Genomic DNA, 18325 nt, shown 5'->3' with positions numbered 1-18325 from the left:
GCACTGGTGGCTGAAGCCGACCAATCTTACGCTAGGAGTCCCCTTTAGGGAGTGATCTCCTACGATAACCCTCAGCACTGACGCATCTCTCCTAGGATGGGGAGCGATATGCTCTGGCCTTATCTACCCAGGGTACGTGGAATCGTCTAGAATCCACGAATCATATCAACTTCCTGGAGCTACTGGCAGTCTTCAAGGCCCTCCGTTCTTTCGAGGACCTCCTTCATCATCAGATCGTTCAGATAACCTCGGACAATATAGCGACCGTTTTTTATCTGAACAAACAAGGAGGGACGAAGTCACCAACTCTAGCCAGACTCTTGATGGAAATTTGGGACTGGTGCATTCAGAGACACATCGCGCTGATGGCTGTTCATGTGGTTGGCATAGGCAACGTGCACGTGGACCTTCTCAGCAGGCACATGTTCACCTCTCACGAGTGGAAACTGGACCTTCGTACACACAACCACCTTTTCAGGCGCTGGGGGTTCCCCGATGTGGACTTATTCACTACCCAACAGAACAGGGTGTGCGAGGCTTACTGCTCGAGAGCAGGAATCGGACATGCGTCCCTAGGGGACGCATTCATGATCCCTTGGAACAACATGCATTTCTATGCCTTCCCTCCGATCCCTCTTCTGATGAAGGTCATAGCAAAGATTGTGCACGACCGGGCATCGGGGATACTAGTTGCCCCTTGGTGGCCACGTCAAGCGTGGTTTGCGAAACTACTCGACATCTCTCGCGGGGAATTTCTTCATCTTCCATTGCTCCCATATCTTTTAACACAGGTGGACGGCACACTTCGCCACCCGGGCTTGCTCTCATTGAACCTAACAGCGTGGCGAATTCGATGATTGATGTTCCATCGATACCGACGACGGTTTCGAGAGTTATGAATCCGACAGCTTCTATTACTCTATCGGTACCGACGATGACTTCGACCACCTCGGATCCAATTGTCGAATCCAATCACTCGGGTGCTTCCCCTTTCTCTGATCTCCCTGCACCATCTGGTTTGAGACAAGACCCGTCGAATTCGAATCCGACATTTTTGCACCCTGATATTCAGCATATCATCGACTTTGCCTTAAAGCCGTCCACAAGGAAGTCATATAAGGCTGAATGGAAACGTTTTTCCACCTTTGCTGAGTCGCGTTCGTTCTCCCCATTCCTCTCATCTATTGAACAAATTCTTCGGTTCCTTCTGGAATTGCACCATTCCGGATTGAAGCCATTGTCCATTAAAGTTTATACAGCTGCGATAGCCTACCACCGTGGATTAGTCGACGGATCACCTCTGTTTTCTCATCCTATCCTCAAGAGATTCTTGAGGGGACTATATAATCTTAACCCATCAATTAGACCGGTTATGCCCACATGGAGCCTTTCTGTAGTTCTGCAGGCCCTTATGAAGGCCCCCTTTGAACCTTTAGTGACGGTGGATCTGCAATTGGTTTCTTGGAAGACGGTGTTTCTTGTAGCTGTCACTTCAGCCTGGAGGGCCAGTGAACTTTGCGCTCTTTGAATAGACCCTCCTTATCTAAACTTTCACAGAGAAGGTCATTTTACGCCTCGACCTGTCTTTTTTACCCAAAGTGTCTACACCTTTCCATACAGGACAAGACATTGTGCTGCCTGCTTTTTTCCCGTCACTGTCGACCCCTTTGGAAAGATTGTTGCACTCACTTGATGTTCGCCGTTGCTTAGCCTTCTACCAATCGCGGACAGAGTCTATTCGACGATCCAATAAGCTATTCATCAAATATTCTACTAGGGATCAGGGCGATCCAGTCACTCCACAAAGACTTTCTAAGTGGATAGTCCACACTATTGTCTTGTGCTATCAGTTAGCTAAGCTCGAACTGCCTTCAGTTCCCCGCGGCCATTCTACTAGAGCCGTTGCAACCTCATCTGTGTTCTCAGCGGGGGTCCCAATTGATGACGTCTGCCAAGCCGCTACTTGGGCGAACCCTTGCACCTTCACCAGGCACTACCGTCTCGATGTTCGAGCTCGACGGGACTGCTCCTTCGGTAGAGCTGTACTCTCCTCTGTTCTTCACTCAGGACACCTTCCCTCCTCCTTGATGGTAAGCTTGTTAATCTACCCATATATGTGATGCACAGAGGCCACGACGAAGAAAAGCAAGTTGCTTACCTGTAACTGATGTTCTTCGAGTAGCCATCTGTGCAGTCACACAACCCACCTGCCGGCCCCGCTCGGTGTCAGTGAATGGACGCATCGACAGCTCAGTGTCGATGAGAAAGGCATCTTCGGTACCGACCATCCCCCTTTTTTTACGGTCCTGACAAAAAAAAAAGATTTAAAATTATTAAGATACCGTACGTTCGGTCGCAAAGACTGAACAAAATGGCGGATGCTCCGCTCTTTATAGGCCACAGGGGGGAGGGGAGTGGAGCTTCCCGCCAAAAACCATTAGCTATCAATCTTCCGACCACAGGCACTGCGCAGGCGCAGTACCCATATGTGTGACTGCACAGATGGCCACTCGAAGAACATCAGTTACAGGTAAGCAACCTGCTTTTATCACCGATAAAAATGGGTTCTTTTGCTGCAAATAGTATATCTGAGAATACCCTTTGTTAGGGAGAAATAACTGAGAAGTTATTTCATCATCTTCATACATGCCTGGAGGACAATCTAACCCAATGTTTCCATACTGGTCCCTTTCAGATGGGTGGAGTACAATCCCAGAATGCCTCAACCATAACTTAGAAACATCTGTCTGCCATTAGAATCCTGACCTGCTAGATGTATTTTGGTCTAATCTAAGCAAGGTGATACTTACTTATTTGCCCATTCCTGCTGCCTTTCTCCATTCTCAGTAAGTGGCTATTCTTCCAGGTTGGCTCCAAGATAAATCTCTTCCTTGCTGGAAAGGGCCCTCAGACAACAAAGTCTGCCCATTAGGCTGCCATTTTAGACTCCACTCACGTAGGAGTCCTATTTCACCCTTTCAGGTTTTAGAGTGAACAGAACAACCAACAGCTACAGTTCAAAATCACAGGGTACAGGTTCAAGAGTCCCTTTCTACATGCAGCATTTGTGCGCTCATGATTCTTCATGCATGGTGGTTTGCAGGTGCTTTACATCGTGTTGTCATCCCCCAAGAAACAGTACAGCTTTGCAACAGTGCAATTGTACAACAGTACTGCAAACAGTACAAGTTTGGAACAGTACAATTGTACTTAGTTTGTACTATGTTTCCCTTAAAAAGGAAAGTCTAGTATATCTATCAATGGTAGCTTGAAACTCTTGTGTATTTGTGCAATGCTATTATCCCACAGTGTGCCTAGTAGTTTTGTAACTGAACTTATGGAAAGGAAAAGAAAGACACTCCTCCCAGGGGAAAAAAGTGGGGGGATTTAATCCTACAAAGAATCCAGAAAAGTGTAGATTAAAAAACTTCATGTAGAAAAGCCCTAAGGCTTGGAATTACTTTGGTAAATAACCCCTGTGAATTCTAAGGGGGCAGCTTCTACATCTTATAATGCAGAAGATGCTGAAATGAGCATTAAAGAGAGTTATGACAGAATTGCCTCCTTTGGACAGGCTTCAGAGAGCATGCTGACAAGACAATATGTGATGACTGGGAGGAACTTCCTGAGCTTTTCCTCCATCTTATTCATTATCCCATGTCAGTAATGGTCTCTTCTTTCTCTAGATATTGATGAATGCATCTCACACACAGCCTGCCCCCAGGGAGTTTGCACTAATACACAGGGATCATTCACCTGCCAAGCCTGTGACCCTGGCTATGTGCTCTCATCCAGTAGACTCACTTGCGAAGGTAAAGATGGTGGACTTCTTTCTGTCTGGTGAATGACTGCAACGCTTAGTCATGAATGAGAACTGTGTGCACTATAATAGCTGGACAAGCGGAGATTATGACCTGGATTGATTCTTCCCTTCCCCAGAACAATTCATCACCTGGGTTAGTGTCTTACAGCACATTGATCCTCCTTTTTTTCCATCTCTAGCAACTGGCAACCTACCCAATCTGTAGTGTTTGGGGATATCTGGGTTGGGAATATCTGGCAGAGATTAATATGTTCATTAATGAATTGGTTGCAACTTTGCAGCTAAATTACATTAACTCAAATTAGGGCAATTCAGAAGAGAAAAAGAAATGGATCAGGGGAGTGAAAGAAATGAGTGCATAATTATTCAGAGCGATTAAGTGAGACAAACCTGCTTAGACTTTCAAGCCCATGAACTGAAGGACTGAGGAGGAGAGAGATATTGGATTTTCAGTGTCAAAACAACCAAAAGAGAATAATTAGGCTGCAAGATAAGGGAAATAAATATACCAATATATAATAAAAATAGACAAAGCATTAACAAAGCCAAAATAGGGTAAAACAATTAGAGAACATTGAGAAAGCAGAGCCCAGAGAACCAACTCAACAAAGTGTTTGTAAATGCAGCTAAACTTTAAGCTGGTAAATAGGCCAGTTGAAATCAATTTATTTTCTTAAGAAGAATTAAGAAAATTAACAAATATTAAGTGCTTTTATTGTTGTCAACTGCCTTGAACAATTCATTTTGGAAAGATGGTATGGAAAATTAGAACATTAAAAAAATCTTCATGAGCAGCAATAGTACTACTAACACTGCTTTACATGTTTGCTCAAAAATAATTCTGTAAGCCCTTCTGAGTGCAGTGGGACTTACAGCACAGTAACTCTGTATAGGCAAACTGTTTCTATTGAGGCTGTATTTCTTTGCTGGACATCTGATGGGTGCTGCATATAAAGAATGAGCCAGAGACAAAACTGGGTGGGTCACCTGTTTCCTTTCTTCTCTTCTACCCATTAAGCTGCTAGGGAAGGGAGAGATCATTTTTGCCAGAGTTCTGAGCTGATCTTACAGAAAGTTTTAAAAATTAGGCTAAGTTTTTGAGGTGGCAACTTGGTATATGGGAATGCAGCCTAAAACAAGTGACAGTTATTTTTTTTCTGAAAGAGTTAAAATGAGTGATATTCAGGCAAAGATGGACCAGTACAATATAAGCATCAAGACCATCTATATTATTTTCTGCCTATGCTTTTCAGTCTTGTTATGGTTTCCCTAGTTTTGGAGCTATACAATCTGACATCAGTCTTGCACATGTGAAAAGCAACAAGTACAAACCTGGACACTATGTAAATAAGTAAAGCACATTGATGATTCTTACTTAATCAGTAGGACATTGCTTCAATAAAATCAAGACAAGTGTTCATATTATGGTATTTTTTTCCCACATGGTTTGAGGTCATCAAAAATATTTGTATAGTCAGAAGTTTGGATAAACAAGATTCTTATTTAAATTATTGCATTGCTTTTTGGAGACATTGGTGAGTGTGTTCATTCAGTGAACTTGTATAACCGAGGGTCAAATGATGAGAATAATGCTGTATTAGTAATTTTACTAAAGGTCATTTCACTCATATTTTTAGGTGTACAGTTTAAAAATTCTCGTACATTGGCTGCCACCACTGAGAGGAAAACAAAGCCAGTCTCCTCTGTCCCTAAACACTCTCAGTCCCTTGGGAACAACTGGGCTCTTCTGAGTTGGACGTCTTTGCAACCTTTCTGTGTCCTTAGGGGGCACAGCTTGTTTATGGGTTTTGCTCAGAATGTTGCATGAAACCTGGTTGTTAAATTAGAATTAGCATGATCAGTGATGTGTTGTTAACCTCTGTGAGCCTTTCTCCTTTCACCCCCACAGTCCAGGTTTGGTGAAAACAGGTATAAGATGTATTAGGAATTCAGGAAAAAGTACAGCATGGGAAAAGGGTTCTCAGATTCAGAATACAAAGCATTAAGCAGTTTAAAGTAGCAATTCAGTGGCAAATGATATATAAAATAGGAAATCCAGTCTGGCTAGCATAGTCCTGTGCAAGCTGCCCACTTGAAGACACAAGATTTCCAGGGTAAAGTTCTCCTGGTGCCTGTTTTTAGCATTCCTTCTGTGGAAACCTACAACGAGGAAAGGTATGAACTTTAGAGAGCAGGATGTTAAGATTTGTTTAGAAAAGAAGTTGTGACTGAAGAGAGCATCAAATAGAGAGTCAGTGATAGGTGTTCTGTATGCTTCTGCACTGAATTATACGGCAGGCTTTATTTTCTATACAGGATACATTTTTATTATTATTATTATTATTATTATTATTATTATTATTATTATTATAATAACATTTCTATGCCGCCCCTTGCCGAAGCCTCAGGGCAGCTTACAACACAATAAAATACATTGAAATACAATAGCACATAATAAATTACCATTAAATACAAAAATACAAAAAATACATTGAGTTACAAACATAATAATATAAAATTAAAATTATCAGTATAAAATAAGTAAATAAATAATATAGGAGGAGAAAAGAGAAGGAAGAAGAAGTTGCCCTGGCCAGATCATATATTTTAACAATTAAAATGATGTTTAAATAAAAAGGTCTTTACCTGGCGCCGAAAAACCAGTAACGACGGTGCCAGGCGGACCTCTTTGGGGAGTGAATTCCATAGGTTGGGCGCCACCACAGAGAAAGCTCTCCTCCGAGTACTTACTCTCCTAATTTCTTTCATGGAGGGTTCCTGGAGAAGGGACTCTCCCACAAATCTCAAAGGGCGGTCGGGCATATACGGACGTAAGCGCTCGTTCAGGTAGCCCGGACCCAAGCCGTTTAGGGCTTTATAGGTCATAATCAACACCTTGAATTGGGCCCAGGCTTCAATGGGCAGCCAGTGAAGCTGACGGAGGACTGGAGTCATGTGAGCATAACGCCCCGTCCCCGTCAGCAACCTGGCAGCTCTATTTTGCACCAATTGAAGTGTTCGGACTGTCTTCAGGGGAAGCCCCACGTAAAGCGCGTTACAGAAGTCTAGGCGGGAAGTCACCAGTGCGTGTGTCACCGTCGCCAGGCAGTCGAACTCCAGGTAGGGGCGCAGCTGATTAATCAGCCGAAGCTGAAGGAAGGCGCTCCTCGCCACCGCTGTCACCTGAGCTTCCAAAGAAAGCTCCAGGTCGAGGAGATCTTTGGCATGACTACTAAATTCAGACATAATTGAGAAATAGTACTCATTGATAGGCAGCCTGCTGGTATGATATTTCTTAAAGGCCACTTCACACAAGAAATGTTTTAGATCTACATCTACAATGTTTTAAATGTATACCTAAAAATATAGTGTGTTAATGCAACAAAAATGTACCACACAGGAACTTTCATTACAGAGAAGTGATCTGAGTGTGTACAGTCAGCAGCAAGCCAAGTCTGTCTCTCCTTCATTTAAACAAATAACAAATAAGCAAGTGTGCAATACAATGGGAATGGCTGTAACCCTCCAAACTTGGAGGATTATGAGCATCCTGTGCAGGGTAGGAGGTACATGCAGGTGCCATGCTCTTCCCACCCTGCAAAGCACAAGATGGCCGACTTCAGCTATCTAACTGTGGTGCTTTGGAGCAGGCAGAAAGGCAGTTGAGGTACTGCCAGGGTACCTTGTGCCTTGGTGGTGCCATTCTAGTCCCCTGCCTGCCCCTAGGACCACCTATTAAACCCCTTCTCTGATAGTACTTTTGCGACCTTGGAAAAACAACTGGTCTGGTTCTTTCCATGCTAGTTGTGAAGGCAAGGCATTCTGAGAGTGGAATCACAGGTCCAGTGATGGGGCAAGAACTCTGAAAAATCCTTTGACACTCTAGAAGCTGTCTAGGAGTTATGGGATTACTCGGCCCATCATTTTCAGTAGTTGGGGAGCTTCCAGATGAGGCTTTTAATCTGCCTCAGGAATTTTACTGAGGGTCCAGACATCATCTTCCACTCATATCCTTCCCATGTTTTCCTACTGTTTCATCCATTTATTCCCTTTCCACTATGGAAAGGCAGAATATCTGCTCAATGTCTTTTGATTGATAGAGCTAGGAGGAAATCCAAGAAATCTATATTCTGTTCCATTGACAGACTAATATTATGATTGCCTGTTTCAATTGACTTTCCCTTCCCCCTATTATTGATGTTGGGACAGCTGGATAAGAAATATACAGGGGAAGGTTAGCAGGCACAAATTTCATCAGGGACTGGACTGACCAAGAGGAGAATGTCATGTTCCTCTCCTTTGGGAGTGATGGCCTTGTCTGTGTTTTTGTATTTGAGCCATAAGAATGCTGTGATAGTACAAGCAAATAAAACAACTGTGAATAGCCTTCTGTGTGTTTGTATAAGGGGGAACAGAAACTTCTATCCTTGCTGAGTGTTTTTTAAAATGAGAAGGGCAAAGCTCACAGAATGTAGGTCAAAGACAACTGTGTGCAGTCTACAGCTGCCAGAAAGGAAAGGTGCTCTGTTATAGTCTTAAGGGTGTATTTAAAATGTGGGCTGAGACTTAGATAATATAAAATACTTCTGCAAACACAGGTGTGCTCTGTGTAAATTACCTTTCTTTCCTATTAAATAAATAATAAATAAAAGCCCAGGCTTGCATAACTTCTCTTCATGGGACTAATTTTTCTATTGGCTGTGCTTTTATCCTCCATATTTAGGTGTTGCAGGTTCCCATAACAGGTTCAAATTGCTCTCTGTCATTAATCATCACTTCCTTTCCTTGGACAGATGTTAATGAATGTGAAGATCCAAACACTCACTGCCTGGGAGGTGAATGTTTAAACACACCAGGCTCCTACTTGTGCCACTGCAGACCTGGATTTGAGCTCTTTAATGGGACCATGTGTGAAGGTATGAGAAACATTTTTGGGATGCATCTGCCCAGTCTGTCATTTAGCCACATTTTCACAATTCATACAAGAGGAAAAGAGAAATCATGGTACCTTTCAGGGGTTCCCATTCTTGTCCATGCCACGCCAGTGTCCATACCAACCTCAACCAGGTAAAGGTAGTGAGGCAGTGGCCAACCTCAACAGTGCCAAAGAAGAAATGGCCAGGCATGCTTGAGTGAAAGGAGAGAGGGGATCCTGGCTTGTGTCTGTGTGTTGCCTCATGCCGGCATGCATGCAGCAAGGCCTTTCCATTCTTAGAGGTTCTTGCATTTTTCATGTTGGCAATGAAGCATTTGGGCAAGCCTATTGAATATTTGTCAAAATATGTTTTAGTCTCTACTGATATAATTTTTTAAGCATGAGGCCCTGAACTGTCCCAGTTCCTTATATGAATTGGTTGGGGAATAGGTTCATCTCTGCTTGCTCAGATGGAGATGACCTTAAATGTTCATATGATCCAATCCTATCCCATCACCCACTCTTTATGAAACATTTCAACAGTTATTGTTACAGGTCTCTGACAATTAAGAAATGTTTGAATTCAGTGTACCTTCCCTTTTCCTTGCTTTCTTCCTCTTTCCTTTCTTCCCTTTTCCCAAACACTGTGGCAGTTTGTCTTTAGAATGTTCTGAGTCCATGCCAATGCAACTTTGTACTGCTAGCATTTTTTGCAGTTTTTGTTAAAAAGTGGATGCATGGAAAGTACCTTTGCTGCAGAAGAGGTTTTTTTTTTTATTGGGGGGAGGGGTATTCATTTGACCATGGGCTACCCTCACTTTCCCAAGCTTGGATGACATAGAAGCACTTTTTAAAAGTCAAGCCACACCCAGTGCTAGATGTCTTGCAGCAGATCAAGGAACATCTTGGTGCCTCCTGGGGGGAAGGGGAAAGAGGAGGAAGGAGGCTGCAGCACAGAACCCCCACTCTGTGCATGGTTTAAGTACCCTAGAGGGTTAACTACAGTGGTTGAAGTTCTCTAGGGGTTAATGTGTTGTGTGAACCCAGCCATTGTTCAACTATTCTATGTATTCTTCCTTCATTTTTGTGTGGATGAAACAAGGATGGAAGAATCTGAAAAACATGGGGAAGTGGGAGATGACATTGTCTGGACCACACAGAATAATGACATGCTGTGAATGAGGCAGGACAGTTACATGATCAAAGCCTCATCCAGAAGCACCTGGAAACAAATGCCTGGGCTTGGCATGTGCTCTGAGGGACCCAGTTCCTAGTGAATGGGCTTCACCCCTTTCCCACAGTTAGTATTTCATGCCTGGTGGATCTCACGTTCTATTTCAGACAGACAGACAACTAGCTAGCCTAAGGTTTGTGTCTCTAGAGTAAGAGATTCTTGAAAGGGCATTTCCATAATCAATGTAAATATGCCCTAGTTTGATTTTTCAATCTATTTTATTTATGAATATTTATTTTAAAAATGATGTCCCTTCTAGATACAATAATGTGGCAGCAACTAACTTGGAATCCTGCAATGAGCAGAGGATTGGATTCAATGGCCGTATTAGGCCCCTTCCAACTCCACTCTGTGATGACATTCAGGTTACAGAGAGGCTTGCTGCTGGGTGGGAGGATGGTTTGCCATTTTTAAAAGCTATGTTTAGGGGCTTACATATATAAACATCAGATAAGAATAATGACTAGCACCTGGTCTGAGCAAGCTGACTTTAATTTTCTTTGCCCTCCTATAGATCAGAATGAGTGCCTGGATAATGGCATCTGCAGCCCCAATGGGGAGTGCCTGAACAGCCATGGATCCTACTTCTGCATTTGCGCTCTTGGCTTCTCAAATGCTGCTGGTGGAGTCAACTGCCAAGGTATGATCCTGGAAGCTGATCTCTCTACCCTCTTGGGCTCTTCTTGTCAGTATAGACAGGACTGGTCCTTATAATGAAAGGGAGAAAGTGAAGGAACTCAAGAATTCTCTGTCCCCCATGCCCCTATGAAATTGGTCCCAGGAATCTTCAGCATTCAGGCCCAGTTCAGAAGCAGTTCAGTTCCACATCACCAACTCCACACTTTTCCAAATTTATCCCTATGAGGCAGGGTAGCAGAGGGAGTCCTAGTGGCAAAAGAAGCTTTTGGCCTAGATTGTCCCACAAGGAAAGGGGTGGAATACAGTGCTACAGCACTTGCTTTGCATTTAGAAGATCCCTGCAATTTCTGGATAGGGCTGGAAAAATCCATGGAGAGCCACTGCCAGTCAGTGTTGACAGTGCTGAGCTAGCTGAACCAAGTGTCTGACTCAGTTTAAGGCAGCTCCATAACCCCAGGAATATGGGAAATGTAGTTCTCATTTCATCCTGGTGCCAATGAATGCTCCCAGTGCCATGAGGTCTTCCTACCACTTCCCACATTTGTAAGGATAACTTTAGGGAATTAATGTCTGGCATCTGAGAGGGCTATAACTACGAGAGTCCCTGATGTCATTCATCCCAAGTGGTCCTAGGCTTAACTTAGGCTCATAGTAATTCCATTCAATCAGGCTCACCCATCAGTCCTTGTCAGCCCTTCCTATTTTTTTTTTTTCCTGGTCTCCTGCCTTCCCTTTTCAATTTTTCTTCAGGTTATTGTGAAATTTTATAATTTACTCTGCATCTTTTGTGTTGTACTAAATTATGTTCTCCAGATGTAGATGAGTGTGCAGACCAGTCCAGGTGTTTGCGTGGCCAGTGCCTCAATACAGAAGGATCTTACACTTGCTTGTGTCAAACTGGCTTCAAACATTCTCAGGACACAGATGACTGTATTGGTAAGAACTGACCTCTGAAAGAAGATAAAAGGCCAACTATCAGAGACAAACAAACATGATGTTAAGGGCATCTTTGCATTTCATGTGCACATTTAAAAATGCAAACAGTACCCATGGTGGTACAGGGTAATAATTAGCGGTATCCAACCAAGCAGGGAGAGGAGTTTTCCTCATAAGTCAAGATCCTGATGAAAATAACTCATTTGCATGGGAAAACATCTGTTCTTGCCTCTAGCACATGGGAAAATGCATCTTTTATTTTTGCTCCACTGGACTCTCAGGACTTCTAAGGCTGTCTTGTGTGTCCCGGCCCATGCTTCCATCCTGATTCTTTGGCTTTGAGGCAACGCAGCATGTGCTAGAGGCATTTATAAGTGCACATTACCAGGGCAGTAATGCAAGCTATTACCTGAATTCTGTCTGAGGTTTATATGTGTGTTTGTTTTGTTTTGTTTATACCCTATGCCCTGGAGATAGACAGTCCCTTATTATTTTTGTTTTTCTGACCTCTTCTTTTGAAACTCATTGCCTTGGATGACAGACGTGGATGAGTGTGAAGAATACGGGAATACTATGTGTGGCACGTGGCAATGCCAGAACACACTGGGTTCATATCACTGCATTATGGGCTGTCCATCTGGCTTCTATCGCACATCATTTGGTGAATGCATTGGTGGGTCCCTTTTCTGGAAAATTTAAAGGGTGTGTAAAAGTCAAGAAAGAGCCTCTGCAATGTAGGATTTTGACTGGAGGGGAGAGGATTGAAAATCTTGTTCAGCAAGGAAGCACCAGTGCTTTGCCTGTCTTTATCATTCAGAAGCCACTAAGCTACTGATGTCTAAGCTCTCTGTTGCCCTACAACTTAAGCTAATAAAGACAGTTAAGTGCAGTTGAATATCTTTGCATGGTTAGATGAACCTGACTGCTTTGATTTGGCCATTTCTAGCATCATTAACAGTCACATACATCCTGTATCTCTATCCTTAACAAATACATAGAAATCATCTGCATCTCACCTAGGCTGATTTATAGTTTAGTGTACTCAATTTGCTTTTGCTAACTTATTTGTACTTGTGCATCCTGTACTGCCCCTTTCTTTCTTTGCCTATCACTACACTTCCTTCCAAATGTCCTCATAGAACAATATGTGGCTGCCATTTCACTTGTCTCCTTAATTCTTGAGCACGTCATTGGGTATAGCTTTCCTCTGCTTTGGTCTTCTACACGTTTTCACAGCATACTGAGTCATGCTTGTTTAAAATAAGTGAATGGAATTCTCTCCTTTTCCTGTACACATTTCTTAACTGAGCTAGCAAGAACAGTGTAAAAGGCAGATTTGTCTGAGTGTAATTGGAGTACAAATAGCAATGTAGTGATAAAAACTGAGGTACAGTCTCTGTAGCTGTGCCCCCAAGAAGAGTCCAAAAAGGCAAGTGGCTGTGCTGATCCATATCAATAAACCAGTGCTAAAAGTTCCATCTCCACCAGGAGCAGGTCATTGCAAGCCTCATGGCCATTACTGCCCATTCAAGGTTAAGCTATACAAAATTCTTTGTATGACGACTGGGAACAATATATTGTTCTTGACAAAGTTCATCTCCCCACAGCTGTGAGAATTGCACTTAAGCTCAGAGGGAACAGTTAATTCTGAATGGGTGGCAGGTAACACTAGAGTCCTCACTAATTAAAAGAAAAGTGCCAGGGCCTTTGCTTGGTTGCAGTACGCTCCTGGAAACAAGAACAGATCAAGATATGCTTTGCTACAGAAAAGGGGGCTCCGCACTGATTCCTTCACTGGTGTTTCTCCCAGATATTGATGAATGTGCCAATGAGACACTGTGTGGGAGCCATGCCTTCTGTGACAACATAGATGGCTCATTCCGTTGTCTGTGTGACCGTGGCTATGAAAACTCACCTTCGGGCCATGACTGCATTGGTAAGAACCCCTGAACATTTCTTGTTCATATTTATTTATTAAAAGCTTTTCTATTCCGTCCCCTACAGAATGTCTCAACTCATTGTGTTGGGTGCTGACTGCCTTCCAACAAGTAGGACCAAGAGCTCTTATGCTTCAGGGAGACAGTGCTTATCTTACCTGATTTTTGTAAATACTGCTGCTACCTGAAAAGGCCAGCTTCTAAACTGATTTCCAGTTAAAGCATTATGCTGCCTGTGGAGGGCTGAAGGGGAAAATAGCTCCCTGGTGAACCTCCAGGACCTGAATCCTTTCCTGAAGAGCTAACTAGATGTGATGACAGCACAACTTTTGTGTTAGAATACAAATCACAAAGGGTAAGTACAACATAAAGTAGCTGAGAGGAAATTTCACGCAAAAAGGGGACACCTGGGTAGAAGTGGCTGATTCATAGTGCTGCAAGGAACCTCAAAGTCAAGCAGTTAAACCTCTACTCAATTTCCCAAATCTGCTACTATAGCAACCCCAAATGATGGCCCTCCAGTCACTGCTTAAGGAACTCTAATGAAGGAGAGTCCTCTACCTGAGGTAATGGGTTGTGCCATTCAGAACATTTGTCTGGTATTTATTTTAAATCCTTTTCCTGTTTATTTGAACCCACGGGTTCAGGTGCTGCCCCCGGGAGAAACAGAAAGCTTGATAACATGATAGGTTTTGAAATCTTTGAGGATGGATACTATACAACCTCATTTGTCCACCTCAGAAGTTCTTCTTCCACTAGGAGCTTTGTTCCCAGTGGGGCACATGTGTGTATTCAGAGGTCAACCAGGAAAAAAAAATGGCTGCAAGCCAGGCATTAAAGCACAGTTTGTTGTTGTAATATCTCTAAACTTGTAAAGACACGATCTTATGCCTATTTAGAAAGGGAAAAAGTCCTACAATTCCAGGGATTCCTCAGCTAGCCATGTGAGGGAATGCTGGGCATTGTAGGATTTTTTTCTTTCTAAATAGACATAGGATTGTGCACTAAGAAATAAATTTCCTGAGAAATGATGTGTCAGAACAAATAAAATGGGCTGCCTAATATATTGTTGTTGAGACTATTCCTTTTCCCCCAACTGTAAGAATTCTACTTCTTATGTAAGGGGAAGAAAGGGTTAGTAGGGAATGTATTAGGAGGAGTTGGGTTATATAAATACCTAATGGGGAATATAATATTCTGGAGTACTCGTGCTTCTGATGATTTATCTTGCAGATGTGAATGAATGTGAGATGATGGTTGCTGTGTGTGGAACTGCCCTTTGTGAGAACGTAGAAGGAGCCTTCTTGTGCCTTTGTCCCAGTGACCATGAGGAGTATGACACGGAAGCAGGGGAGTGCCGCCCCCGAGCGGGCATCGGTGAGATTTCGAGGGCCACAAGTTCCTTTTGTGGGTCTGTGTAAAAGAGGGGCATTGAACTTCCTTCAGCCTGAGGGCCAATTTCATTTTGGAGAAGCTCTCAGGGGCCACATCACAATGGTGGGTGAAGCCAGAGGCAAAAGGTGTGGAGCTCAAAACACCAAAAATACCAGAACATTCTAGTTTTAAGCTCTTACTGCCAGTAGCTGGGCTTTAAGGATGGCATTTCAACCTTTCCAATCAAACAAACCCAGGGGCTCTTTTGGTTTCATGAATGCTTCTTAAACTATCATCTTCTTGGCTGGTGAAGAAAGACAGTAAAAAATGGATTACCTCCTATGTGGGAAATCTTTGCTTAAAATCTTTTAATGTATTTACAGCCAGGGAACTGAAACTTAAGACCTTTCTGTCTGACACCAAAATGTACATCCTAGCCAAGTTTTATTTAACCAATAGGACTCCTGTAATCCCTTATCTTACACTGCTATGATGTCCCTTCTCCACATATTGTATGAGAGGCAGCTTTCCTATGGAATGGTGATTAGCCATGTGTGTTGTTACCACTTAATGAGTTTTGATGAAAACATTTAAGCATTGACTTTGGACACAGGCTTCAAAAATAAATTTAAGAATTCCTAAACTGGTTAGACAGTATACTGGAAGGGGGTAGCCCTCCTTATTTGACCCTCCTTGGATCAGTGTCCAATATTGAAGGAATACTGGAAGCATTTTAAAATAATTAGAACATAGTAAGAACAATAAAGTTAACCAAACAGAATACACTAGGGAGAAGGAAAAGTGTGCTGTTTATAATGATTGCCATAGGAGATCAGTTTCACATATCACTCATGTCAGTTTCACATATCACTCACAGCAAAGAGAGGGCTCACTTGCTATTTGGGGGCAATTGCATTTTTCCATATTCAAAATATAGCAGAGCTACTGCTAAACTGTCCTATACTTGCAATGAACAAACAAACCTCAGTGAAAAATTTTGGCATTGGAAACACACTCTACAGTGCTAAAATTTAGCATCTGTTTATAGTAAACTTCTTCGGAGATCATGCTTTTCCAGATTATCATCATAAATCAACATAAGAACACAAGAAAAGCCATGCTGGATCACACCAAACATCCATCTAGGGAAGCTTGAGGAAGTTTCATAGAATGTCAGAGTTGTAGCCCCACAGAATGATATTATTATTATTTATTATTATTATTATTAGAACATTTCTATGCCGCCCCTTGCCGAAGCCTCAGGGCGGCTTACAACACAATACAATACAATACAATACAATACAATACAATACAATACAATACAATACAAAAATAACAATATAAAATTAAAATTAATAATATAAAATAAATAAATAAAATATAAACGATATAAAAGAAGTTGTAAAAGAAAAGTTATAAAAGAAAAGAAAAGAAGAAAAGAAAAGGAAAGGAAAGAAAAGAAGTTGCCCTGGCCAGATGAATAAGTGAATATTGTTAACAATTAAAATGACGTTTAAATAAAAAGGTCTTCACCTGGCACCGAAAAACAATTAACGACGGCGCCAGGCGGACCTCTCTGGGGAGCACATTCCATAGATTGGGTGCTACCGCAGAAAAAGCCCTCCTCCGAGTACCTACCCTCCTAATTTCTTTCACGGAGGGTTCCCGGAGAAGGGCCTCTCCCGCAGATCTCAAGGGGCGGTCGGGCATATATGGATGTAAGCGCTCCTTCAGGTAACCAGGCCCCAAGCCGTTTAGGGCTTTATAGGTCATAACCAACACCTTGAATTGGGCCCGGACTTCAATGGGAAGCCAGTGAAGCTGTCGGAGGACTGGAGTCATGTGAACATAACGCCCCGTCCCCGTCAGCAACCTGACAGCTCTATTTTGAACCAACTGAAGTATCCGGACCGTCTTCAAGGGAAGCCCCACGTAAAGCACGTTACAGAAGTCAAGGCAGGAAGTCACCAGTGCGTGTGTCACCGTCGCCAGGCAGTCGTACTCCAGGTAGGGGCGCAGCTGATTAATCAGCCGAAGCTGAAGGAAAGCGCTCCTTGCCACTGCTGTCACCTGAGCTTCCAATGAAAGCTCCGGGTCAAGGAGTACTCCTAAGCTGTGGACCTTGTCCCTAAGAGGGAGTGCAACCCCGTTCAGGGCCAGGTCAAATCCACCCTCTCCAAAGCCCAATCCGCCAACCAACAGGACCTCCGTCTTGTCTGGATTGAGCTTCAGTTTATTGGCTCTCATCCAACCCATAACCTCGGCCAAGCACCGGTTCAGCACAGCCACTGCCTCACCTGGATTAGTGGAAAATGAGAGGTAGAGCTGGGTATCATCAGTTCGCTGATGATTCCGTAGCCCACACCTCCTGATGACCTCTCCCAGTGGTTTCATGTAGATGTTAAACAGCAAAGGGGACAAAATGGAGCCCTGTGGTACTCCATGGCATAGCTGCCATGGCGCAGAGCTATAGTCCTCCAGCACTACCTTCTGGAATCGGCCGTTGAGATAGGAACGGAACCACTGCAAAGCAGTGCCTCCGACTCCCAATCCCGCTAGCCTATCCAGAAGGATACCATGGTCGATGGTATCGAAAGCCGCTGAGAGGTCCAGAAGAACCAACAGGGACGCACTCCCCCGTCCTTCTCCCTGCACAGGTCATCGTACAGGGCGACCAAGGCAGATTCAGTACCGTACCCAGGTCTGAAGCCGGACTGAAATGGGTCCAGATGATCAGTTTCATCCAAGAGTGCTTGGAGTTGTCCCGCCACCACCCGCTCTAACACCTTGCCCAGAAACGGGATGTTGGCCACTGGTCTAAAGTTAGTGGCCATCTCTGGATCCAGTGACGCTTTCTTCGGGACCGGACGGACTACCTCCTCCTTTAAAGGGGCAGGCACCCGACACTCCCTCAGAGAAGCGTTAACCACTTCCAAGATCCAGGTCCCAATCCCGTGCTTGGAATTATTTAATAACCAAGACGGGCAAGGGTCCAATAGGCAAGTGGTGGGACGTACTCATCCAAGCACCTTGTCCACATCATCGGGCCACAATAAATGAAATTCATCTAATAATTCTGGACCAGACGGCTGCATTGGCGTCTCCCCAGAAACCTCTGATTCATTAGTGGAGTCCAGCTCGTGACGAATCTGAGCGATATTAGCAAGGACATCTGTTCCATCTTCTCTTTAATTTCAGGAGATCCTGGAAGGCCTGTTTCTTTGCATCCCGAAGGCTCAGAGAGGAAGGAATGCTACTATCATATCAGTGACATCCCACTATGTGAGAGTGTCTTGGCCAACAACACCACCAAGGAAGAATGCTGTTGCACTGAAGGGGCTGCCTGGGGAGACAATTGTGAAACATACCCATGCCCTGTCATTGGCTCAGGTATGCTATCTTGCACTGGCATTTTTTGTTGGGTAGACCTAGGGCAAGAGGGTGTATCACAGTTGTGTGCTGTAATA

General features: G+C 43.5%; 1 protein-coding gene across 3 annotated transcripts in view; it reads left to right on the top strand.

Annotated features, from left to right (window-relative positions):
- Positions 1-18325, top strand: part of LTBP2 (latent transforming growth factor beta binding protein 2) — a 161807-nt gene that overhangs the window by 136205 nt on the left and 7277 nt on the right. For 2 of the 3 annotated variants that reach the window (XM_044435931.1, XM_044435930.1), the window contains 8 exons: positions 3687-3812; positions 8617-8739; positions 10487-10612; positions 11425-11547; positions 12089-12220; positions 13358-13483; positions 14718-14861; positions 18057-18248. In XM_044435931.1, the coding sequence (XP_044291866.1) occupies positions 3687-3812; positions 8617-8739; positions 10487-10612; positions 11425-11547; positions 12089-12220; positions 13358-13483; positions 14718-14861; positions 18057-18248 (1092 nt within the window). The remainder of the gene's footprint in view (positions 1-3686; positions 3813-8616; positions 8740-10486; positions 10613-11424; positions 11548-12088; positions 12221-13357; positions 13484-14717; positions 14862-18056; positions 18249-18325) is intronic. The other variant, XM_044435932.1, reaches the window with a different exon arrangement.

Source organism: Varanus komodoensis, unplaced genomic scaffold, assembly GCF_004798865.1.
Source record: "Varanus komodoensis strain SLA01 unplaced genomic scaffold, ASM479886v1 scaffold3, whole genome shotgun sequence".
Lineage (NCBI taxonomy): Eukaryota > Metazoa > Chordata > Lepidosauria > Squamata > Varanidae > Varanus > Varanus komodoensis.
The sequence above is the reverse complement of the archived record's forward strand: the minus strand, read 5'-3'. Positions and strand labels throughout refer to the sequence as shown.